This window comes from Lithobates pipiens, unplaced genomic scaffold, assembly GCF_037356315.1.
Source record: "Lithobates pipiens isolate NorthernLeopardFrog02 unplaced genomic scaffold, aLitPip1_a1.2 Scaffold_8, whole genome shotgun sequence".
NCBI lineage: Eukaryota > Metazoa > Chordata > Amphibia > Anura > Ranidae > Lithobates > Lithobates pipiens.
The window spans coordinates 363,134,460-363,161,834 of record NW_027507903.1 but is presented as its reverse complement, the minus strand read 5'-3'; the positions used below and the strand labels follow the sequence as shown (position 1 = coordinate 363,161,834).

At 39.3% G+C, this 27,375-nt stretch overlaps 1 protein-coding gene across 3 annotated transcripts in view; it reads right to left on the bottom strand.

Annotated features, from left to right (window-relative positions):
- Positions 1-27,375, bottom strand: part of TENM2 (teneurin transmembrane protein 2) — a 1,738,186-nt gene that overhangs the window by 400,026 nt on the left and 1,310,785 nt on the right. For all 3 annotated transcript variants that reach the window (XM_077473475.1, XM_077473476.1, XM_077473477.1), the window contains one exon: positions 8,917-9,018. In XM_077473475.1, coding sequence (XP_077329601.1) covers positions 8,917-9,018 — 102 coding nt within the window. The remainder of the gene's footprint in view (positions 1-8,916; positions 9,019-27,375) is intronic.

Genomic DNA, 27,375 nt, shown 5'->3' with positions numbered 1-27,375 from the left:
TATCATTGCATTCTGCTTCTTCTGGCAGTTGTGATTGCAATCTTTCTTGGTCTACATGACTTTGGCTTGGTATCAAGAGATTACCACATTTTTCACTTCTTAATAAGTGACTAAACAGTACTTGCTAGCATATTTAAGGCTTTGGATATCTTTTTATATCCCTTTGCATCTTTATACCATTACCTGGTTACGCAGGTCTTTGACAGTGCTTTTCTGCTTCCAATGGCTCAGTATCTAGCTCGCTCAGTACATCCATGTGAGAGCTAACATACTCATTGACTATTTATACACAGACACTAATTGCAATTTAAAAAGCCACATATGTGGGAAAATAAATGTTAAATGTCAGTTAACCTGTGTCTGTCACCTTGTGTGTCTGTTCCAAGGCCAATGTAATGGAATAGGCTAAGTAAATTTTTGATCAGAGCCATTTGGGTGATTTTTGTTGTCATTATGATTTAAAAAGGAGCCAAACAACTATGTGATAGTACATAGCTTCATATGATCACTATCCTTAATTGAAAGACAGTTGTTTGGCATGATCAGTCATATCTTTAATATCAATGCCAAAATTTAACAATTTTTGCCAGGGTATGCAAACTTTTGAGCACAACTGTCTGTTCTAATACCGTTTGTATATTTTACAGCGTCTTGACTCTGTTACACAGACTTGACAGCTTCAGGCTGCTTTTGCAGATGAGGGTTAGATGTTGGCCACTATTACCAAATTCATAGGTTCCTCTACTTCATTATAATTTACCAAATTATTCTTAGATATAAGAACTATTTTAACATTCAATTTCTTTATATATGTATGCACATCTACATACATCTGAAATGTATTCAGCCCTTTATAAGTGGTAAAATTGAGGCCCTGATCTAAAACGTTAAGCTCATCCCAATCAGATGTTGCATTACCGAGGTTAAAACCCCCTGTCCTAAAACTTTTTTCTTTATCTGAATGCCTTTGCCCTGCTCAACATCCCCTTACAACCCATGTACAGGGATTTCCCCTCATTCCTGGAGAATGGAGAATGTGGAGGGTGAACAATAGAGTTTCATCTTGATAATTGGTCCAATGAGCATTTTTTTTTAGAAGTAATTACTCTTCATTCCTATTATGATTATGCCCTCCTCTCTCATTTCTAAATTGTGATCCTTCCCTCAACCTCCTTCCGCTCATTCTCCTGTTTTTCTATCTGACACATGTACTTTTTATCTTTAAAATCATAAATATATATACTAGTTTTAATCTCCTGAATCTCACTATGTTACTAACTATGCTGGTCTTGTAGTTGTTTAGACATTTTTCACAATTTCTTCAGTTTATTCAACGCGTCTCACAATAATGAGAGGAGCTCACAACAAAGGTTTAAAAAATGAAAACCACTGCTCCTCATTGGGGAATAAATTCAGCTGAAGTCTACTAGGGATCAGACTCTCACTTAGATATTTTTTATAGTATTATAATGTCTCACATATTTAATAGTTTAAAAGCACCCCCCAAATCCTCTGCATTGCATCCAATGTTTGGAGTATAAAAAAACATCCTTTATATTTACATGTCAATTACTTAGAAAATCACAAATTATGGAAATTTGTGATTTTCTAAGTAATTGACATGTTTCACCATTACAACATCCTCAGGAGTCTTCCTTAATGGAAGCACCATGGAGGTGCTTCCATTAAGGAAGACTCCTGAGGATGTTGTAATGGTGAAACATGTAGGGCATGGATAGGTCACGTCATCACGCATACATGTTACAGGGAAATCGCTGGTGCTCTGCCTGTTTATAGGAAAGATTGCTAACACCAATTAGATCATATCTATCCATTTGATATCTGCAGTCATGTGACATATTATTTATGGGAGGAAAGCATTTCACATCTGCAGAGTCAGGATTGTATAGTGGAGGAAGCACATTCTGACCTTCCTTTAGAGCCAGTTCCCACTGAGGCAGCACATCTTGCAGTGCAACTGCCTTATGCGACCTGCACACGACAGCAGTGGCGGCTTGCAAAATGACTTCTATATAGAAATCAATGCAAGTCGCCTCAAGTCGCCCCCAAAGTAGTACAGGAACCTTTTTGTAAGTCGGAGCAACTTGAGTCGCTCCTATTAGAACGTTTCCATTGTACAGAACAGAACGCGACTTGTCAGGTGGCTAAGTCACCTGACAAGTCATCCCAGTGTGAACCGGCTCTTAAGCTGAAGTTTGTTACTTCTGGTGAGTTTTGTCCCCAGAGATATAGGCCATGTGTGGATACACAGTGAATATATATCTTGAGGTTCCAATTACTTTATGTGGATTGCATTAATTTCAGAGGAACTGTTTTTCATGCATTTGGTTTGGATTTTTATTGTGTTGATACATATTGATTAATATAACACAACTGTACAAAGGTTTTGGGGGTATTATGTAAGCACTGCCTGTTGGATCACCTTCTATTGTGCCTCAGGAATGTCCCAATCAGAGGAAAATGCTGAGCAACAAAATAATCACTAAGAATACTGCCACAAACAAGCTGTGCTGCCATATAAATATTTTTTCAATGACATCAGAAACCCTCGTCAATGTTAGAAAAGTAAATGATTCAATTTAATTTGTCATATATTGATCGAATTTATGTCAGTACTTTGATACATACAATATGTGTAGGCTCGTTATTTAAGAGATATACAGTGCCTTCAAAAAGTATTCATACCCCTTGACATTTTCTACATTTTGTCACGTTAATTCCAAAAACATAAATTTATTTTTTGGAGATTTTATGTGATAGACCAACACAAAGTGGCACGTAGTTGTGAAGTGGAAGGAAAATTATAAATAGTTTTCAATTTTTTTTTACAACTAAATATCTGGAAAGTGTGGCATGCATTTGTATTCAGCCCCCTTTACTCTAAAACCCCTAAATAAAATCTAGTGGAACCAATTGCCTTTAGAAGTCATCTAATTAGTGAATAGAGCCCATCTGTGTGTAATTGAATCTCAGTACACAGTAAACACTGCTGTTCTGTGAAGCCCTCAGGGGTTTGTTAGAGAACCTTAGTGAACAAACAGCATCATGAAGGCCAAGGAACCCACCTGACAGGTCAGGGATATAGTTATGGAGAAGTTTGAAGTAGAGTTAGGTTATCAAAAAATATCCCACGCTTTGAAGCCAAGAGGCCCATGGTAACTCTGGAGGAGCTGCAGAGATCCACAATTTAAGTGGAAGAATCTGTCCACAGGACAACTGTTAGTCATGCATACCACAAATCAGAGTGACAAGAAGAAACCCATTGTGGGAAAAAAGCCATAAGAAGTCCAATTTTCAGCTAACAAGAGGCCATTTAGGGGAAACAGCAAACATGTTAAAGAAGGTGCCCTGGTCGGATATGACCAAAATATAACTTTTTAGCCTAAAAGCAAAATGTTATGTGTGGCATAAAACTAACACTGCACATCACTCTGAACACACCATCCACACCGTGGCACATAGTAGTGGCAGCAACATGTTTTGGTGATGCTTTTCTTCAGCAGAGACAGGGAAGCTGGTCAGAGTTGATGATAAGATGAATGGAGCCAAATACAGGGCAATCTTAAAAGAAAACCTGTTAGAGACTGGGGCAGAGATTCACCTTCCAGCAGGACAACGGCCCTAAACATACACTCAGAGCTGCAATGGAATGGTTTAGATCAAAGCACATTCATGTGTTAGAATGGCCCAGTCAAAGTCCAGACCTAAACCAACTGAGAATTTGTGGCAAGCCTTGAAAATTGCTATTTACAGACACTCTCCATCAAATCTGACTTAGCTTGAGCTATTTTGCAATGAAGAATGGGCAATAATTTCACTCTAGATATGCAGAGCTGGTAGAGACATCCCCAGAAAGACTTGCAGCTGTAATTGCGTTGAAAGGTGGTTCTACAAATTATTGATTCGGGGGGGCTGAATAAAAATGCATGCCATTCTTTGCAAACATTTGGAAAAAATTTATAATTTCCCTTAGACTTCACAATTATGTGCCACTTTGTGTTGGTCTATCACATACAATTAGGCATGTGCAATTCATTTCGTAACGAATCGAAATTCGGCCGAATTTTGCATCTTTCAGACATTCGGATGCATCCGAATGTCCGAATAAAAAAATAACGAATTGCAACGAATACAAAAGAAATATAATGAATGAATTCGAATGCATTCAGCATGATTCGGTAATTCTTAAAAAATCTAATGAAACAAAAGGTCAGCTCAAAGTAAATATTATAGTCCAATCAGCTAATTAATTTTGTGCCGGAGGATGGATTACTGGCAAAGTGCATTCCCGAGAACTGAGTTAGAAGGGTGTTGTATTGTAGTTGAGCCAAGGAGAAGAGACGTTGTCATTGTGTGTGTTAAAAGATTCAATAAACAAACGACTTTCCAAACTACGAATCATTATCACGAATGTCTATACATACATAAATAGCGAATTGCAACGAATACGAACAAATGAATTTGACACTCTACGAATAATAACGAATTATCCGAAAACATATTAATGTAACATAACGAATATAACAGAACGAAATGATGTATTTTACGAATGACAACGAACCGAAACTAAACGAAATTTTCCACTGTGCACAAGTCTACATACAATCCCAATAAAATACATTTACATTTTTAATTGTAGCGTGAAAAATGTTAAGGGGTATGAATACTTATTCCAGGGGCTGCATACTCCACAGATTTTAAATTTTAAATTTTTTAATTGAAAATTGGATATGGTTTGCTTTTATTCCATATTTTGGATTAATGTGTGATACATATATGTGTCTATGTGGACTTGGCCTGTAGTAGCCAGGATTATAGGCTAAATAGAACAGTTTGTGAGTTAAAATTGCTTTGACACATGATCAGCCACAAAGTGTGACTTTAAATAGGGGGCGCAATAGTTTGAGCATCACACAGGGTTCATGAGGACTTGAGATCAGCTGAGATCCCAAGTCTCACAGCTGATCTCAGGTCATTACCAGTTTATGAAACTGAGGTAATCAGCGGAGAACATGTTCTCCACTTATTATCTCAGCACAGTGAGAATCTGTAACTGACTGTCACAGAAATGGCCAGTGTATGAAGGTGCGATCTCGGCACCTCACTGGCGATCTGATTCACCATCTCAGAGGTGGAGAATCAGAGAGAGAAGCGTGAAGCTGGCTGAACAGTCAGAGCACATCTTCCCCACCATTACACACCCCAAAACAAGCAGGTTAGGAATCTGTAGTGTATATATATATATATATTGCAATGTGTGTGTGTATGTATAGATCTATCTATCTATCTATCTATCTATCTATCTATCTAGATCGCAGTGCGAATGATGAAATGGTACAGGAATCGTATCGCATGGGTGTTCACACCCATGCGATCCGATTCCAGTACAGACCAAATAAAGGGTCCTGTACCATTTTGGTGCAAATGCAATATGATTTAAATTTACATTGCACAAACATTGCATGTGATATGCACAGCAATGCATCACATGCATCTGATTGCACAATTGTGATACCAGTCTCTTTCCCTTTCTCTCTATCTATTTACAGTATCTCACAAAAGTGAGTACACCCCTCACATTTTTGTAAACATTTTTTTCTATCTTTTCATGTGACAACACTGAAGAAATGACACTTTGCTACAATGTAAAGTAGTGCTTATACAGCTTGTATTACAGTGTACATTTTCTGTACCCTCAAAATAACTCAACACACAGCCATTAATGTCTAAACCACTGGCAACTAAAGTGAATACACCCCTAGGTGAAAATGGCCAAATTGTGTGTCTTTGGGAAATAGACGTATGAGTGCTGCCAGCATTGCTGCAAAGGTTGAAGGGGAGGGGGGGGTCAGCCTGTCAGTGCTCAGACCATACGCTGCACACTGCATCAAATTGGTCTGCATGGCTTTCATCCCAGAAAGAAGCCACTTCTAAAGATGATGCACAAGAAAGCCCACAGTTTGCTGAAGACAAGCAGACTAAGGACATGGCTTACTGGAACCATGTCCTGTGGTCTAATTAGACCAAGATAAATTATTTGGTTCAGATAGTGTCAAGCGTGTGTGGCAGTAACCAGGTGAGGAGTACAAAGACAAGTATATCTTGCCTACAGTCAAGCATGGTGATGGGAGTATCATGGTCTGGGGCTGCATGAGTGCTGCCAGCACTGGGGAGCTACAGTTCATTGAGGGAACCATGAATGTCAACATGTACTGTGGCATACTGAAGCAGAGCATGATCCCCTCCCTTCGGAAACTGGGTCGCAAGGCAGTATTCCAACATGATAACAACCCCAAACACACCTCCAAGACGATCACTGCCTTGATAAAGAAGCTGAGGGTAAAGGTGAAGGACTGGCCAAGCATGTCTCCAGACCTAAACCCTATTGCGCATCTGTGGGGTATCCTCAAATGGAAGGTGGAGGAGCGCAAGGTCTCTAACATCCACCAGCTCCGTGATGTCGTCATGGACGAGTGGAAGGGGACTCCAGTGCCAACCTGTGAAGCTCTGATGAACTCCATGCCCAAGAGGGTTAAGGCAGTGCTGGAAAATAATGGTAGCCACACAAAATATTGACACTTTGGGCCCAATTTGGACATTTTCAATTAGGGATGTACTCACTTTAGTTTTCGGCAGTTTAGACAATAACGGCTGTGTTTTGAGGGGACAGTAAATTTACACTGTTATACAAGCTGTACACGCACTACTTTACATTGTAGCAAAGTGTCATTTATTCAGTGTTGTCACATGAAAAGATATTTAGAAAAATGTGAGGTATTGTAAATAACTGTTAACATATATATAGATATCTATCTCTCTCTCTCTCTCTCTCTCTCTCTCTCTCTCTCTCTCTCTCTCTCTCTCTCTCTCTCTCTCTCTCTCTCTCTCTCTCTCTCTCTCTCTATATATATATATATATATATATATATATATATATATATATATATTCTACCTGCATTTAAATGCTATTATTATTGTTATTTTTATATAATTTTTTATTTATTAGTAAATACAATTTTGTAAACACTGAAATATGGTTTTACCCATGGCATGATCTATTACAGTTATACGGGGGTTTATCAATTATGAAATATATTTTATTTTAATTTATTAATACATATTTATACTTACATATTTTATTAAAATCATTTTTTAATGATTATAAATGTATTTTACATTTATATGGATGATGTATAGCTGCATTACATATGTGGATTACATTCATTTACTATACACCATTCACATTTAAATATATAAGTATATTGTGTAGGGGGGATTTAACTTTATTATTTTATTAATATGTTGGGGAATAATGTGTGCTGATTTGTGTTCAACTTTTGTATTTTACACCTCCTCATACTGTAATCCCACTACATCACGTGAGATTACAGTGAGAGGAGCCGTTCTCAGGAGTTCCCAGCACTTGTAGATCGCTTCTCAACTCAACATGAGACGTGATCTACAGATCATCATAAACAGGCACTCAGAGGAGAGCGATCTCCTCTGAGAATGCCCGAGAACTGAATAGCGGTATGTTACCGCATTTTCATAAAAGGAAACCTAAGTGTAAACTTATCACTTCCGAGTAATTATTTAATTGTCTGCACATTGCTGCTATCTACACCTGTTTTAGTAGGTTCTAATAAATAATATGTTTTGTAAAGTGATCTACTGTAATCACAATTATGTAAAAGTTACCTGGCACTTTAAATATCTGCAGCAATAAATAGTTAAGGCTTAAACTTTCTTACAGAATCAAACTTTGATTAATAGCAAAGCTAAGGAGTGAATGGCTCTGCAGAGCAGACTCATTTTATATAAATTACACTTCATTCTCAAATCAGCAGTGCAGGTTTAAATGTTCAAAATTGAAAATATTCATTTTCAGAAGAGAACAAAGGATAATGATTTCCACTCATGAACAAGGGTACCACAACTGTACTTTCTTTTTAAAAATAATTTAAAGATTAAGATATATCCCAATTGCCTGAAAACCGCCTAATTGGTTTTAAGGGCACAACCAAATTATTTAAATGCATGAAAAAAAAAAAAAAACAAATAAACACAAACATTGACTTAAAGTGGTTGTAAATCCGGGTAAAAAAAATAGCATAGCATACTAGCTCATTATGAATTACTTACCTGAGAACAAAGCTCCCGCAGCCATCCTTGTCTCCCCCCTCGGCCGGCGACATCTCCCCCGGGGTTACTTTCGGGTTTTATAGCTCCGGTGCTGTGATTGGCCAATGACGTCACTCCCACGCATGCCGCCGATAACGGCACACAGACTGAAGCAACGGCACATACGTGCAGTTGCTTTAGTTTGCCCTGTGTGCATGTGCCGATGTCCCTCGGCACATGCAGGGGACAGGGGATATCTCCTAAACTGTGCAGGTTTAGGAGATATCCTGGGTAGCATAAAGTTGTTGTAATGGGTTTACAACCACTTTAAGAGAGTGCATATCCTATATATTTATTCCAGACAGGCCACATCATAAACAGTTTACTCAATGCAAAGCAATAAGGCCATTTACTGACAACTAGTCAGGGCTTTCACTTCAGGAGTTTTTATGAATATTACTACTATGAGTAGTTCCATGTGGTTATAGTAGTTACTATGGTATGAAGCAATGTTTAAAAAAATTATGATACTCAAGTGAAATATATAGTTCAAGACAAAAATAAAGTGTCTGAATGGGATGGCACAATTAACATTATGACTACAGTGAAATTAACAAAACAAACAAACAAAACAATAACAAAAACAGGACTGGCTTCTTACAAATATTAATTAAAAAATATATGCATGAAAATATGAAGATACTAATAACCATGTTTGCTATTTCTAACCTTTACACGCTATTATGCGTTCAATATTTGTTAAGCTACCAGTACCTTTTGCACAGTCTGCACCATGAAATCCAGGAAAGCAGTGACAAACCCCAGATACACATTCGCCATTTCCATCACAATTTCGAGGACAGTCCTGCACAGAGTCTATAAAAAGGCAATAAACAAAGATGTAATATTTAAAAATGTTAACCAAAAAAGGGTAAGAAACATAGTACATTATATATTAAATAGCTGAATACACAGTTTTTAAACATATACATTAAAAAAAAAATTCTGATAAGCAATATTGTGATTTGCATTCTTTTGGGACACTAGATAGTCAGGAGAACAAAGGATAATAATTTCCACTCTTGCACAATTTTATCGTTTAACAATGCAGCTTCTTATGTCAAATTGTCATATGCCATCTGATACATCAAGCCAATTTCTTCACTCCGATTTTGACAAGTTGAATAATCATGTCTCATTTTTCCAAAATTATTAGGAGATCCAGTCTCATTGCCCCATCATTTGACTCTCATTCCCAAAAATGGACTATTCCCCACCAAAAGCCTATGCATTAGTAAATAAATACCAATAAAACAACATTATTAACTTTGTTTAGTTATCAGGAAGGTGATCCAGTAAAGCTAATCCAAAAAATAGTAGCATGAACATAGTGGCAGAGGTGTGAGCACCACAAGAATAGCTAAACAAAAGTATAATTTATTTGGCAAATAAAATGGTAAATGTATATCATTTTGAACTTTGTATGAAGCTTTGCCCGGAGTTCTACATTAATTACACTACTTATGAATAGGATTTGCAGGTCAATTACACCACTAAAAAGCATTCAATAGCCAACATAATAAAGAAAAGAAATTATAGTCAAAAAGACAATTCACAGATATATTTTGTCAGTCCACTTGCACATAAAAAAAGGTTAAAAATGTCAGTATTCATTAAAAAGTTTGATTTAGCACAACTATCAAGCCTACTTAACCCCCTTATGTCCACCAGCACTTTAAATGGGCTTTGATGCTAAGCCCTTGTACACACGGTTGGACATTCCGACAACCAAATCAGTCAGATTTTGTCCGACGGATTTTGTTTGAAACTGTTGCAAACACATGGTCAGACAAAGTTGTCAGAAAATCCGATCGTACTTAGCGTGATGACGTTATTTTGTTAGGACGGGACTACGTTCAGGCTAGTAGCCAATAGCTTTGGTTTAGGAATTTGATCTGAGCATGCGTGGCACTTTGTCCGATCGGAATTCTCTACACATGATCGGACAAAGTCCGATCGGATCATGTTGTCAGAAAATTTTAAAGACAAGTTGGAAAACTTGGTTCGTCAGATAGTCCGACGGAAACAGTCCGATGGAGACCACACACAGTCGGATTATCCGACAACACGGTCCGATCGGACACCTTCCGTCGGAATGTCCAACCGTGTGTACAAGGGCTAAAAGTGGTAGGAGGGGCTCCAGATCTTTCTGCACTGCGATTGGCTGCACAGTGCTGATGTCATCAAATGCCCATCCTATTAGCATATGATTGCAAGTATGTGACCTTATATGGGCTGTCATTGGCTGCTCGGCCACAGTTTTGGGGGCACAGATGGAGCACAATCCAGAACTACACAGCATATGTATATAGATGTTGTAAACATTTAATAACGCATGAGGGACACGCTATTATTCAAAGACAAGTAGAGAGGGTGCTGTCTGGATCTTCAGGGTGCAAGGTCTGTCAACTAGCATAGTATTCTATACAGTGTATACTATAGCATGACAAAATTGTCTGTTATAGAAACAACTTCACAGAAGTTGCTGAGCAGCGAAAGCATGTCCATTATTGTTCAGCAACTGCTGTCAACTTGTCAACTTGTTGTGGAGAGTACCAGTTCAGTTATAGAAGAAGTCACTGTTTCCTTTGAGTACATGCAAGTTTTAACTTGTATTGAGCCCTGGTGAAAGGGGAGTGATGATGTCACTGAAACACATTGGATATTTTTAATGACTTTTTCTACCAACACCTAAAATTATCTTGGACTCTTTTATCCAGTTTTGGTCTGGTGCTTCTTTCTGTATTTTTTTGATTTGGGCTACTCTTAGTGCCCATTGAGGAAAAGCCTGGCTGTGTGGCAGCTGCCTCGCTATCTCTCATTGAGCTTATTTGAAGTTTTCTTTCATCTACACCTGCATGTCTATAAGTTCCCAGTACCTCTTTGAGTATGTTGTTCTGGAGTCCAAGCATCCTCTTTTTCCTAAACATTTGTTTGGAAAAATAAGGATTGTAGTCAAATAATAATAATTAAAAAATAATAGTGTATACATGTAAAAAAAAAAAAAAAGTATTATTATTATTATTGATCAATAATTATTATATATTATTGATCAAAGCTGCATACAACATGCAACATGTGCTATTACAAAATTACAAGTAGCCTCTCTTTATTTATTACCCACAGTCATATAGATCCCAATATTGGAAGGTAAATGATAATGTTAGGTCAAATGACTTCTGATCATGCTAGGGGTATATTCTAAGCGAGTAGAAAACTTAAACACAATTCACGAGGAACCCCACTTATACAGGAGGTTTAGGGGAGCTAATCACAATTAAAACTTTCAAGAAAGGGGGATAAATTACACCTACATTTAAAAATCATTTACATCAGAGCATTAGATAATTAAAAAACGTCACCGACCATCTGGAGGTCCACCAGCTTGCAGGAATGGGTCACAACCAATGGTATGCAATGTCTTCCCCTGGAGCAGGTGTGGGAATGGAATATGAATGGCACCTTAAATACTAACGGGTACAATCATAGCTGTTAGTGTACAATATTCCCCTTCTGAATTGTGGAACAAGTAGCACTAAATATAGTGTAAATTCACACCAATAATCACATACTGCTAAATGACAACTCATTATGCACACAGTGACTAATACCTAATATACTATAATTGCACAAAAGTGAAAATTGTCACATCAATTGTCACAAAATGTGATGAAACAAATTATAACCAAATAAATAGTGACAACACACAAAAAACAACCTCTGAAAAAAATCACCCTGTGAAGCTCAATGACTATCCAGCAAAGAAAAGGGTGAGACTGGATAAATAGTTTCAAATTATATCAAACAGTGTCCATTTCTTAAACAAAATAGAGATCATCACAGTGAAAATTCCTAAAAGATTGTAAAGTGCAACAATGTGAAAAGAAAGTCTATAATTCAAAAAAGTCTGCAAATAATGCTCCAAAAGATGCAAAAGATGATTACCAGTGTCTCTTGAATAAAATCAGATTACAAACACGCTCCTCCACCACACCGCTGTAACTATGACTCCACTCCCCTTATGTGAATAAACTCACCAGCTGTATATGCCTTACACTTTCGTGTTTGGCTGGAAACTCTTTTCCCTCTTTACAGGGGTTTAGTTGGGTCATCAGGTTTTCAAATATTGTTATAGGGTACTCTTTGAAGGTTTAGGGACCCAAATGGCACATTGCATAAGAAAAGTGGTAAGTGCTTAAGTATCACTATATATTTATGACTGTACCTTTTAAAGTGCAGTCATGGCCATGGCCCCTCCCTGCCAAACTGGTGGACCTTCAGATGGTTTGGTGAGCTTTTGTTATTATCTACTACTCTGATGTTGATGTAAATTTTAGTTTTAATTAGCTCTCCTACACCTCCTAAAGAAGCAGGGTTCCCAGTGAATTGCGTTGAGGCCATCTATTCATGTGCAAGATAGCCCAAACATGTTTTTCTGTGATTATAATTATTATTTTTCTGTGATTATTGTAATAAAGATGTAAAGTTTTAAAAAGAAGTTTGGGAATCTAAAAAAAATAATATTCACCTACACGACTGCAGCACTGATCCCAGCTGCAACTGTCCCCCATTGCCTCTAAGACCGAGAATTGGACAGAGCCTGGACTGGCTCTGCGATGTGGGCTGACAGTGGGCTTTAGCCTGCTGCCAGCTGAAAATGGGTCACAGGAGTGCAGAACTAACTGTGTAACTGGTAACACCAGTAGACCCCCTTGATTAAAAATGGCAAAACAGCTGTTTGGATTGTTTCATTGCTACATACCTACTTCTTTACATGTTTGAAATAGGAATATGTGCTGTCAAAGGAAAAAAAATGTGTTGTACAGACACTTTTTTTTATAAATGAAAGAACAAAAATAAAAGGCAAAATAAATATATGCCACTTAAGGCAAAGGGCATTCTCTAACTCACAACACCCAATTAAAATAAATAGATTGTGCTTGGTTTAGGGTGGCGTATTTGTATCTGCAAAACTTTTATTGAAAAAGTTGGAATGTTTTACATATAGATTATTGTTTTAGATCATTTTTATTATAACCTGACTATGTTGATAGTTTATATTAATAAAACCAATGTTATTTGTTAATAAATTCATTTATTGTTTATTTACCTATACAAAGTTGCATATTGGTTTTAATAATTTCTAAATATATGTGTGACATTTGAACAACTACTTGTCTGGGGGTTATAATTATTTAACGTATATTAATTTTTTTGTAGAAGCACAGACTTTTTTAATAAAAAAATCTTATATTTAGGAAAAAAGATCTAAAAAATCTATAGTCAAGAAATGTTTTTTTTTTTTTTTTTTTTTTTTAACAATCTTTTTATTAAAGTTTCGAAAAAATGACATTCCACATATTCATACACAAATAAAGTAAGCCATAAGAAGAATACATAGCGCATATAAGATCATAGAAATATAAAATATGAAATACAAAAATACAACAGAACCTATAGAGTCGTAATCAGTGAGAATGCTGTATGTGAATGAGTAGAATGAAGGACAAACATAAAATGAAAGAGGCGTCCAACGGGAGAGACAACGACAGAATTCCAGATAGTTCACAACAATTTTATCAAATATAGTCAAACAACAGTGTGCTAACGTTTCCTAAATTTGTCCCATAACGCCCATTTTTGAAAAAAGGATTTTAGTCTGTCTTCCTGTAACGCTACAGTTCTTTCAAATTCAAACGAGTGATCCACTATCGTAACAACTTCTGATACCAAAGGAGATACATTCGACTTCCATTTTCTTGTAATGCTCAACCGAGCGGCAAACAAAATATATATCACTAAAGTGCGAGCTGTGATAGGATATATATCCAAATTCACCCCCAGGAGGGCTTGCTCTATTCTAAGGGGGTTCAGAATTCCTGTCAATTTGGCAATTAATTTGCCTATTTCTCCCCAAAAGCTTCGTACGGATATGCAGAACCAAAAAATATGAGTCAGGTTTCCTATCTGGCCACAGCTCCTCCAACACAAATTCGATTGGTCATGTGCATATTTCGCTATTATGTAAGGTGTCCTGTACCACCTAAGTCGTAATTTGTGTGCGCCTTCCCTAAAGTTGGAGCAGCGGGTGGAACTATAACTGCCTTTAATAGCTCTCATCCATTGGTCCGGGGAAATAGTAATATGTAATTCTTCCTCCCACTTAGTCAGCTGAGTAAACATTTCAAAATGCATTTTGCCATGTAAGAGATTGTAAATGGCCGTAATCCCTTTCTTGTGAGCCGATGTGGGTTGCCATAAGTCCCAAATACATTCCGGGAGGCTAAAATACCCCGTATGTTCTCTAGGGATCAAGCTAATCAATCTAGCGAAATTCAGATATTCGGTTTTGGGGATACTCTGAGTGGCCATTAAATTCCCAAATGTCTGAGTGCGGCCTTGTGTTAAAAGTTGGTGGGTATAACAGAGGCCATAGCGTGCCCAGTGTGTTACTTGTAAGTCTGGGGTGAGAAAGGACAAAGCTGAGAAGGGGATAGGGAGGTATTTAAGGTCAGTATTGGACGGTTGATGTTTACGTAAGTAGATCCAGGCCCTCAACGTAGCATTTATAATGGGGTGATGTGTATGAGCTTTAGGGTCGCCTATCATTGTGGCATACAGGAGCCCCGTTAGATCCCCTTGTTGAGTTTGTTCCAGTTCACATAAGTGCCACCGTTTCACCCCCGGATCATGGAACCATACTCTGAGTTGGTCCAGGATGGCCGCCATGTGATAGTCTCTAAGTTCGGGAACACCCATTCCACCCACCTTTCTATGTTTAACTAGGACTTTAAAACTGCTTCGAGCGGGTCTCCCATCCCATAGGAACCTATTTAATTGGCGTTGCAGCGTTGCATAGAAGGAGGCTGGGAGCACAATTGGAAGTGTTCTAAAAAGATAAAGGAGTTTGGGTAGTAAAAACATTTTGTATGCTGCAAGTCTTCCCGACCAAGAGAGGTAAAACTGTTTAAATCGAGACAACTCTCTTTCAAAACTGGACGGAATAGATTCAAAATTACATCTATAAAGTTGAGATAGGGAACTAGTTAATTTAATGCCTAAATACTGGATAGATTCAGATGCCCATGTGTAAGGTAGAGAGAGCTTAATCCGGTTCTGCATATCCGAAGGGACATTAATGCCCAATATGCTAGACTTGGTAGCATTAATTTTATAGTAAGAAATCTCATTAAAGGTCTCTAAAACATCATATACTGCTTTCAGGGATTCCTCCGGGTCGGCAAGAGACAAAATCACATCGTCCGCATATAGGGTAATGGGGTGCCTCGTCAGACCAGAGCTAATACCTCTTATACCTGGGTGGGTCCTGATCCTCTCCGCCAGAGGCTCCATCACCAAGGCAAAGATCAGGGGCGACAAAGGGCATCCCTGTCTTGTGCCATTGGTGATAGAAAACTGTTCAGAAAAAAGGCCTTCCGTGAACACATGTGCTGACGGTGTGGTGTACAGTGCAGAAATGGCAGAGAGGACCGGCCCCGTAAAGCCAAACCTCGAAAGTACCGCAGAAAGATACCCCCAGTGGACCCTGTCGAAAGCCTTTTCGGCGTCCAGCGAGAGGAGGACCGCTGCCCCCCCCCCGCCGGATGCCGAATGTATCAAGTTCAGCACCCTCCTGGTGGCGTCCGGAGCCTGCCTCCCAGCCACAAAGCCAACCTGGTCAGGCTGTACTAACTGAGGCAGAACTCCAGACAACCTATTAGCCAAAATCTTAGCATATATCTTCAGGTCCACATTTAATAAAGATATGGGCCTGAAGTTTTGAACTTTGTCTGGATCCTTTCCTGGCTTGGGTAACGTGACTATAGTGGCCGAAAGCATCTCTGAGGGAAAGGAGGCTGAGGAGGCAGCTGCATGGAACACCCTCTGCATGTACGTGGATAAAATATCAGAGAATGTTCTATAATATTCAGAGGAGTAACCATCTGGGCCGGGAGATTTGTTTTTAGGGAGGGCGTTTATAGTTTTTTGTATTTCGGCTATCGAAAATGAAGCATTTAGTTGCTCTAAGTGCGATGGTTGTAATTTCGGGAGATTAAGCGTCTGAAGAAAACTCTCTATGGCGTCAGGTGAGGGTTGTATAGTGGAGGTATCCTCTCTTAAATTATATAGGCTACTATAATACCAGCCAAAAGCATCTGCAATTTCTTTAGGATTGGTAAGCCTCGATCCTGTATCAGGATGGACTATATAGGGTATTTTTTGTTTAAGTACCTTCTCTTTAAGCTGCATGGCCAATAATTTCCCAGCCTTATTGCCATGAGTGTAGCAATTGGCTCTGAGTCTATGCATAGACTTGGCATGTTGGGTTACCAATAAGGTGCGGAGGTCGTTGCGGGCTTTAGTAAGTTTGTTGCTGGTGGAACAGGAGGGGGCAGCTTTATTCACGGTTTCTAAATCGCGTATTTCTGCTAGAAGGCTATCCATACGCTGCCTCCGCCTCCTATTCACTCCTGCACTAATCTTAATCAGCAGACCCCTTATACAGGCTTTGTGAGAATTCCATAAGGTAAACGGGTCTATACCCTCAACATCATTAAACAGAAAGAATTCCTTCAGTGCAGTTTCAACCTCCTGCAACACCTCCGGGATCCCGAACAACTGCGGGTCACACCTCCACCGGTTTGCTCTGGTGGTGAAGGCGCCACCCCCAACCGTCATAGACACCGGAGCATGATCCGTCCATGAAATGGTACCGATCTCTGATCCGGATACCCGTTGTAATAGAAATTTATCAATCAAAAACATATCAATCCTAGAATAAGACAAATGAACCTGAGAGAAAAAAGAAAAGTCCCGTTCAGTGGAGTGTTGACATCTCCAAACATCATATAAGTCAGCAGAGCTTATGAATTTTGCGATCTCAGGCCTGCAGGAGAGCCTCGGGGAGGGATTAGATACATCTAGTATTTTATCTGGAACTGCATTCAGGTCTCCACACAGAATAACATGCCCTTTAGCTACCGTTTGTATCCTCTTCCATAACTTGTTAAGAAAATGTACCTGTCGGGCATTAGGGGCATAAGCGTTGATTATAGTGTAAGCTACATTGTTAATTTCGCAGTTGAGTATCAGATATCTCCCCTCACTGTCTTGATGATGGGAAATATACTTATAGGCAACTGAGTGTTTAACGAGAATTGCTACTCCCCTTTTTTTTGTCGGGGCGTTGCTTAGAAAAATCGTGGGGAAGTGTTTGTTGGTCAGTTTGGGAAAATTGCCTTCTTTGAAGTGGGTCTCCTGCAAGCATAAGATATCGCAATGAAGCCGCTGTGCCTCTTTCCATAACATATGTCGTTTTTGCGGGCTATTTAGGCCATTAACATTTAAAGAGGACAATTTGAATGCCATACTGAGGAATTTGCAACGTTTCCAACAATGGAAAACAGTACCTCCAGAGAAAAAATAAAAAAAAAAAACCTCTATACACTCCTCTATATACACCCAGAGATTAAACTAAAATGCACGATAGTGAGTTTGTATAGGAAGTCTTGTTGCAAGAGAAAATGAATGCACAATGAAAAAAAACAAAAAAAAGACGTTTAGCAGAACAGTGGTGTGTGGAACCTTTGTTTCAAAAAAGTATAGAAAAAGTGGTGAGTAAAAAACAATGTAGTAACTGATTCCTAAGAACCAAGCCAACAGTGGCTAATAAAGATGGGGGAAAACAAGTCTCAATGCCGATGGGGTCATCCAGACTAAAGTGCAGTAAGTACAAACCAGACACGGAGTGCGGGAAAAGTCGCTTCAGGTCTCAGGGGTGTCCTTTGCTGCTTGATGGACCGGAAGGTTCCTAGGGGACTGCTGCTCCTTTTCAATGATGTCCCACTTCCTCAACAGGTGCAAGCCATCTTCTAGCGTGTTGATGCGATAATCTCTGTCCCCTTTGGTAATAATTAGGGTAGCCGGGTGATTCCATTTGTATGGTATCTTGTGATTCCTGAGCGCTTTAGTAATAGACAAGAGGTTACGTCTCCGTTGCATGGTATGAGCAGACAAATCTGCAAAGAACGTAAGTCCCTGAATGCAGTCTGGGGGATGATCTGCTTGCCTTATAGCATACATTAGCTTCTCCTTTACCCTGTAATAATGTATCCTTGCTATAGTGTCTCTGGGAAGTTTCGCTTGAATGTGTTGTGGCTTGGGCAGCCTATGGATGCGGTCAATGGTCAGTTCTTCTAGCGACACATCTGGTAAGATTTCACGCATAATAGAAGTGAGGTGTGCCATTAATTCTTGGGGTTTAACCGTCTCCGGAATACCTCTGATTTTGACATTATTTCTTCTCGAGCGGTCTTCCAAGTCCGCCACTTTAGTTTTAAGCCAGGATATGTCCTCATCATGTTCGTTGTGAGCATCCACCATATTGTTAAACGTGTCTGTAAATTCTCCCATCTTGTGTTCAATATGGGAGACCCTGTCACTGACCGCTCTAACTTCAGATTTACATTGTGACACCAGCTGTAACATGTCAGTGTGGATTGCCCCCCTCAAAGACACTAACATCTCCTTCAAGATGGAGTCCATGACTGGCTGGTTATTTGTAGGGAAGGCAGCAATTGCATCCTGAAATTCAAGCGTGTCATCTATAATAGGAGCTGTAACTCTATCTTCCCTGTCAGCAGTGCCTTGTGTAAGCTTAGGTTTAGATTTAGCAGGGCTGCTAGTGCTGGAGGAAGACGGGGACACAGCCTGTGGTGCTTTATGTTTGTGCTTGTTCCTACTCACAGTTTCCCATCCGTCTTCAGCGTCCTCCTTGCGGGCCTCCTCTGCGGCCTGTGATACACGTGCGCGCTCAGCGCCATCTTGCCCGCCTGTATGGCCTGGCCGGCCGAAAAAGTCCGTCATTTTCCCGGGCTGGGAGCGTTCCCTTCTCCTCCGCGACATGACCGGACACTTCCCTGGATCTTCCCCAGTGAGGATCTGCCGCGCGTCCGTGTCTGTAGTCGCTGTGAACGGCGCTGGATGTCCCGTGTGGCGAGGAGCTCAGACCTCACACGTCCATGCTCCTTGCGCGCCGGCTCCGCCCCCCATAGTCAAGAAATGTTAATAGGGATATTATTGCAATGGAGACTGCCCAGCACTGTGAGGGTTAAATGTATTTTTACATCCGGGTGCCAAGGAAAATTTCTACTTACTTGTTCCTGCTGTCCTGTAGACTCCTTTCATGCTGCATGATTGGTCCTCACAGTCACCTTTTCCCTATGCTTTGGTGGTCAGATGCCCTAACATCATCAAGAATGGTGCAGAGTCCATAGCCCTGCAGTGGACATGAGGACATTAAGGAACAGTCCCCCAGTGGAGCATAGGGAGTAGGAGCAGTAGATTTGGCAAAACTAACCAATCCCCTAGACCTAAATCTGCATTTAACCCTTGAGTGTGGAGCAGCCCTACAGCAAGGAAGGATTAATTTTCTTGGGCTTAAAGTCATTGCAGCTTATTTTATCAACTTATTAAAAATTGATATAGACTAATAAACAGTATGCCAAACGGCATAAATGCATTTAAGGAAAATCTAGTCTTCTAAAATGTAGACGGATATGGATAGCATTACCTAATACATAGCATTTTTGTAATTGTTATTTATCATACAGTTTAATGTTACCAAGTGTATATAATGTTAAATATAAGTAATAAGACAATTTCCTTCTTTTTTTTTTCCTGTAACCTTGCTGAGAGAACTGGCTGCTAGGTCCTTTAAAGAACAATGTACCATGTTCCTTTTTCTACATAAGAAAAAAGCAGATAATTCAGCTTTCTCATGCAGAGTGCTCCTGCTGTCAATATACGTTAGCAGGAAAAGTATCCTACTTCAAGATAATGCTGCAGCATAGAAAATCCTATTCAACAGCCTCATGACAGAGCATTCCCTGGTTGCTACAATGATTTGAAATGATAAAAAATAATTTAAAAGACAATATATTACAATATTTTTTTTTTTTTTATGCAACCTTTAATATAAATTTCTAAAGGTTTTTTTTACCTCCATGCATTTTATGCAGAAAGGTGAAAAAAATCTGTGTGCCTCATCCCCCCTAAAATTTATCTGAGCCCCATCTCAATCCAGCGATGTGCACGAGAGCCTTGACCCTCTGCAAACTCTCACTCCTCATTGACTGAGGCAGCAGCAGGAGCCATTGGCCAGTGAGCCAATGAGGAGAGTGAGAGAAGTTGAGGCCGAGCCATGGCTCTGTGTGTGAATGGACATGCAGAGCAGCGGCTCGTGGAGTGAGCCTGCCTGGCTGCCCCTAGAGCAAGCACTCGGCAGGAGGGAGGGGCCAGAAGTACTGGCGGGGACCCATGAGCAGGTGTATGCGGGCTGCTCTGTGCAAAACCACTGCACAAAGGAGGTAAGTATGATAAATTTGTTATTTTTTTTTTTTTTATGTAACCTTTAATATCAATTTAAATATGAGTAATATAAAAATAGGATGTGCAGCACAAAATAAATATGTGTTCTAAGAACACCTTAATTCCTTTACATAAACTTGTCACAAACCTGGGCAATTCAAACAACCCAGTTTTGTTTTGTATGTAAAACAGGAAATCAGGAATAAGCAGATGGCACACTCAAACAAAACTGCATGCTAAAATGTTCTAAGAGCCTCTTTTTTGGTAATTGTGGTAACCCATAAAATAAAAACAGTACCGGATTACCAATTGGCAGAGTAGGCACAGGCATATGGGCCCCATGTCGTTTACAGGACCAGAGACAATGGATCAAAATAATATTGATTTGATTTTGAAAGAAAATTACAATGAAGTTTTCTTTAACCACTTCAGCCCAGGAAGGATTTGCCTCCTTCCTGATCAGGCCATTTTTTGCGATACGGCGCTATGCTTTAACTGACAATTGCACAGTCATGTGACGTTGTACCCAAACAAAATTGATGTCCCTTTTTCCCCCCAATGGAGATTTCTTTTGGTGGTATTTCATCACCTCTGCGTTTTTATTTTTTGTGCTATAAACAAAAAGACAACGACAATTTTGAAAATGACACAATGGGGGTTATTTACTAAAGCAAAATCCACTTTGCACTGCAAGTGCACTTGGAATTAAAGTCGCTGTAGATCTGGGGGGACATGCAAGGAAAATAAAAAACAGCATTTTAGCTTGTACATGATTGGATGATAAAATCATAAGAGTTTCCACTCATTTCAGATCTACCCCTCAGATTTAGAGCGACTGCACTTCCAAGTGCACTTGCAGTGCAAAATGGATTTGCCTTTTGTAAATAACCCCCAATAGTTTGTACTTTTTGCTATAATAAATATCCCCCCAAAAAATGTAAAAAAAAAAACAAAAAATGTAAAAAAACAAAAATCAGTTTAGGCTGATATGTATTCTTCTACATTAAAAAAAAAAAAAAAACCTGCAATAAGCGTATATTGATTAGTTTGTGCCTCTACAAAATAGGGGATAGATTTATGTCATTTTTATTATAATTTTTTTTTTACTAGTAATGGCGGTGATCTGTGATTTTTATTGGGACTGCGACATTGCAGCGGACAGATCTGACACCTTTGACACTTTTTTGGGACCATTGACAAGAGCGATTGGATAGCCACTGATTAACTGCTGGACGTTTTTTGACGTTTTTACAGCAGCTGTTTTTAGTAGTAGACATTTTTTTCTACCGTCATTAAACTCTCCATCATGTTATCCTATGTGTCCATGCAGTTTTTGCCAATAACGTTTTTGAGCAGTAAAAAAAAAAAAAAAACTAGTGAGTTCTGACAGATGTTTTTCAGCTGTAAAAACACTCTAACACTGATAAACGCTGATAAACATTGATAAACGCTCAAAAACGTCACTCACCAGCATTTTTTTAACGTTTTTGATTCATTGTAAAAAAAAACAAATAATAAAAAAAAACGCTATTGCAAAAACATTGAAAAAAGTTGAAAAACTCACTGCAAAGCTACTGACGTTTTTATAAAGTTATTTTAACATCCAGTGTGCAAGAGGCCTAAATGTCATTGACAGGGAATGGGTTAACACTAGGGGGCGATCGAGGGGTTAACTGTGTTCCCAATGTGTGTTTCTAACCATGGGGGTTGGGAGTGACTGGGGTAGGAGAACCCCCCCCGACAGAACTGAGATTTGTATGTTTACACACACAGATCTCTGTTATCCTTTTGTAAGTTTGTCAGGAGCGATCGTGGGTGTCCAGTGCGCCTGTTATAGCATCTTAAAGAGCCGACGTATAGCTGTGGCGGCTGGTCGGCAAGCGGTTAATTGTTTACAAAAGATAGAAAAATTAATCAACTAAAAGAAGGTAAACCTTTACATTAAAGACTCTATAGAGCGGGGGTCAGCAACCAGAAGATCATGGACAGGTGATCAAGGTCTGGACTTACTGACCCACCATTTCAGAGCATCAAACAGAGTGCAATACAGAAGGACTACTTGTAAAGTTGGAGCTGTAGTAGGGAGCAAGAGCTGCATAAGCTGATGCCTCCTCTGTAGTGCTGGCTCCTGTCCCATGTGACACTGCACTCCACATTTTATCCTGGGTAGCGGTCTCCAGAGTGGTGCCAGCAGCAGGAAATAAGAGATCTTCAAGTCAGTATGAAGCAATACACTGGGCATAATAGTATAGGGCTGCTTCAACCCTGATGCACTGCAGTTTACCCACACCACAGGTGAAGTGCAGTGTACCTGCAGCTTTACTGTGGACTTAGCCATAGACTTCTATTATATCCTGCAGGTTTGGTGCACTTTCTAAAATTGCACCACACCTGCAGGATATACTAGAAGTCTATGGCAAAGCGCAGCTAACCCAGGATGCGGGTAAACTGATCTGCACCTGCGGTGAAAAGGAACAGGAGCGTATCAGTGTGAAAGCAGCCATGTAGGGGGTTCAGAACAGTAACAGTTTTACACTTGCAGTCTGGGGGGGTGGCAAAACCACATAGTTTTTTATTTTTTGCACTATAAACAAAAATAGAGAGACAATTTTGAAAAAAAAATCTATATTTTTTACTTTTTGCTATAATAAATATCTCCAAAATTATATAAAAACATTTTTTTTTCCCTCGGTTTAAGCCGATACGTATTCTTCTACATATTTTTGGTAAAAAAAAAATCACAATTAGCGATTATTGATTAGTTTGCGCAAAAGTTATAGCGTTTACAAAATAGGGAATAGTTTTATAGCATTTTTATTAATATATATTTTTTTACTAGTAATGGTGGCGATCAGTGATTTTTATTGTGACTGCGACATTATGGCGGACACATCTGACTTTTTTGACACATTTTTGGGACCATTGTCATTTATACAGCAATCAGTGCTATTTAAATGCACTGATTCCTGTGTAAATGACACTGGCAGCGAAGGAGTTAACCACTAGGAGGAAAGTGTAGGTGTTATGTATGACGTTATGTGTTTTTTTATTGTAGGGGGGCGTGGCCTGTCATGTGACATCACTGATCGTCTTTCCCTATAAAAGGGAAGAGACAATCAGTGACAGGCTCAGTAGGAAGCACAGGGAGAGGTTTGCTTACACAGACCTCTCCTCGTTCTTCAGCTCTGTGACCCGATCACGGGACCACTCGTCCCGGGGCCATGGTCACGGAGCTCAGGACCGGGTCGGGGGCGTGCCGATCCATGGCTGGGCACTTAAAAAGCAACATACAGGTATGTGCTTGTGCCCAGCCATTCTGCCGAGGTATATGTGCAGGAGGCGGTCTTTAAGTGGTTAAACGCATGATTGCGGGAAACCCCGCTGACAGCTGATGACTCATCAGTTGTTAAGGATGCTCTTAACAACCAGCTATACACAGTTTGTTATAGAGAAAAAAAAAGCAAAACACATGTAAAAATGCATAAAAAATGCAACACTTGTGTTTTTGGTGCAGGTCCATTGAAGTCTATTAAATGCAAAATGCAATCTGCTATGGTGAAAAAGTCCTTGACCCTTTCCAAAAACACACCGGCTGAAAAACGTATAAATGTGAACGTGTACCATAGGAAACCATGTTAAATGGACTGTAGTGCACTTCTGCATAGGTGTGAACCTATGATAAATGTTTGCTTTTGGGTTTAATACCGTTTCATCCAATGGCCTGACCAGAATATGAAGCATTTCCATCGTGGGTCACTTCTGCAGACCTTACATAGTCCAACTGAAATAAAGACACATCTAGTTCAACCAATAAGGTAAATTACTGCTCCAACTTAAAAAAACAAACGTTGTAGTACCCCACAGGGCACCAAGTGTCTGTAGCTCCTCTCCACTCCTACTATGTGTATCTCCTGCTCTGCCTGTCCCCAACTGGTGTCTGTCAATCATGGCAGGTAGCAACAGGGCCACATATTATAAATCTGGAGGATTTAACTGATTTTAAGACATGGTGATGCTTTGGGTATTAACATCTTGTAAGAATTAAAAATTACAGTTTGCCAATTCATGTGTAGATAATCTCTGCTATGGGTCGCATTAGCATAACACACAAAAATACATTCAGCTGCATTCATTTTATCTAAAATACAAGAGAAAAAAAAATTCTGATGAAGAAAAAAAACCTTGCATGACTTATTTTGTACATATGCCACCTTATGGTGATTTTCATCTAACCAGACTTGAAAGGGCGAAACAGCATTTTTTTCTATAGCTAGAGGTGTGCCTAATGTGATCTCAGATTTATATATGTCCGCTGCTCCCTCTCTTATTGCTGATCAGACAGGGCATGGCTTTCAGCTTTTTCCATTGCCCTTAATAGGAAAAAAGTTTTGATAACAGGCATATGTGCAAGAGCCTCTGAACTAAATGAAATGCTGTTTCATTCTCTTGATATCTATCCAATTACTGTCACTGCCTTCTCTAGATGTCTACCTGGCCATTAGACCTGTTAACTCTGAATCCCAAATTGCAGTTTGTCTAAGCCTTCGATTGAATGTACAGCAGATGCCTTAAACAACCATCCCAAAGGGATTTCATTTTTATATTTTACCGCGCACTAGTGGTTTTTAAAAATACAACTTTTATTACCTAATAGGTACACATAAAAGATAGGTAGAAAGAATGCTATTGCAACTAATAATATTACTGGTACTTTTATATTGGTACAGACATTTATGTGTAAGCCTTGTCTGAATGCCTCTGAAAGGCCATATAACATAACAAGAAGCATACATAGGATAAAGCCGATCATATATGATACAATTGGATTGCACAATCTCCTATCTACTGATGACTACAATATAAAGTTCTGTGGTGCTGATTGGTTCTAGATTGAATGCATTTATCAAGTAGGCCTTCATATTTAACCTTTTGGGGCATCTAAGGGCTTGTTCACACTTGAATAAATTCCTAACTCTTAACAAATGCGCCTATAGCGTTTTTATGGCATGAGTATGGGCGTCAGACTGGCATCAATGTGCTTTCATATGGGGCTTGTTTCAAGCATTAAAAATGCTCCCTAAACGCCCTATGCGCGGTTTTGAAGCATTTAATGAGCGTTAAGGCACTTTAAAACTGTTCCACAATGAAAAGTGTCAGAAATTAACTAATTTTAACACCCTGCAACCTGAAACTGAAGAAAAGGGGTTTTGTAAAGTGGTTCTGTATATGAGAAAGATAAAAGCCTTTGCTAGAAAGCAGTTGTGAGACGAGCTGCAACTTTAGACTGTCTCTGTGTATGTAACCCCCTCTCTTCACATGCCTATGTGTGCCTGTGTAATATTGGCCATTCAACATCAAATGTAATCAGTATTTTTTACATCAAATGTACTTGACTTCCTTCTTCAACAAAGTAACTTTGGTGGTAATCTACCCCTCCTCCCACCCATATGTATGTATGGACAGGTACTCCTATATATATATATATATATATATATATATATATATATATATATATATATATATATATATATATACATACACTGTATATATACGCACGCCTCCATCTCATTATGCTGTTACATTGTTCTAATCCTGCTCTACCCCTGTCTGTTCCTTCTGGGACCATTAGGACCAGACGCACACTAAATCTAATGAGCTTACTATGTCACATGCCCAGTCACATGACTCTGGCACTATATGAAACCAACATCCATCAACAGGTCTACACTCCACCCCTCTTTCCCCTAGCCTACCAGCAGACACCAACCCCTCCCCTCTCTCCTCCCCTCTTCCCCTCACTTTTCATAAGCCTGTCGGGCAAGCATGGGCAGAGGTCTGACGAAGGACCGTTCACTTGATACATCGGCCGCATGCGTTCCAGCTTGGTTCCAGAGTGCAAGCCGCCTCATTGCATGTTCCCCTCCTCACTAATCCATGTCACCAGGGACTCTGACAGCTGCAGGATGGTTCTCTATCTCCCCAGACAGACAAAGATTACAGCAATACGCATGAGGACTACTGACTATATGATCTCTTATGCCCCACACACATGGTCGGACATTCCGACAACAAAATCCATCAGATTTTTTCCAATGGATTTTGGCACAAACTTGTCTTGCATACACACGGTCGCACAAAGTTGTTGGAAAATCCAATCATTCAGAACGCAGTGGCGTAGAACATGTACAACGGGACTATAAAGAGGGCAGTAGCCAATAGCTTTCGTCTCGTAATTTATTCTGAGCATGCGTGCCACTTTGTCCGTTGGAATTGTCTACACACGATCAGAATTTAAATGATCGGATTTTGTTGTCGGAAAATTTTAGATCCACATCTCAAACTTTGTGTTTCGGAAACTCCGACGGAAAAAGTCAGATGGAGCCCACACACGATCGGATTTTCCGATAACACGATCCGATCGCACATTTTCCATCGGAATGTCCGACCATGTGTACAGGGCATAACTGTGTGTTTGTTGCTAACCATTCATTTATTCCTAATAGGGGAAATTAAATGATAACCCACTAAGACATTTCATTTTGTTTAATTCCTAGATAAAATAGAAAGCATCAATCCACCTGTCTGATATGGTTTGATATCCATGAACTAAAGAAGAAGAATACAGCTTCCATGGATAACTTGCTTTGTTTTATTATTGTTCATAATTTGTTTAAGTAATATGTATATATAATACATGTGTAAGTACATTTTTTGTTAGAACCGATTGTAAAAAGAGAAGCTAATAATTTTGATGCTGCGTGATGGATATTCAAGTTTTTTTTTTCTCTAATTAAGTTTCATTTG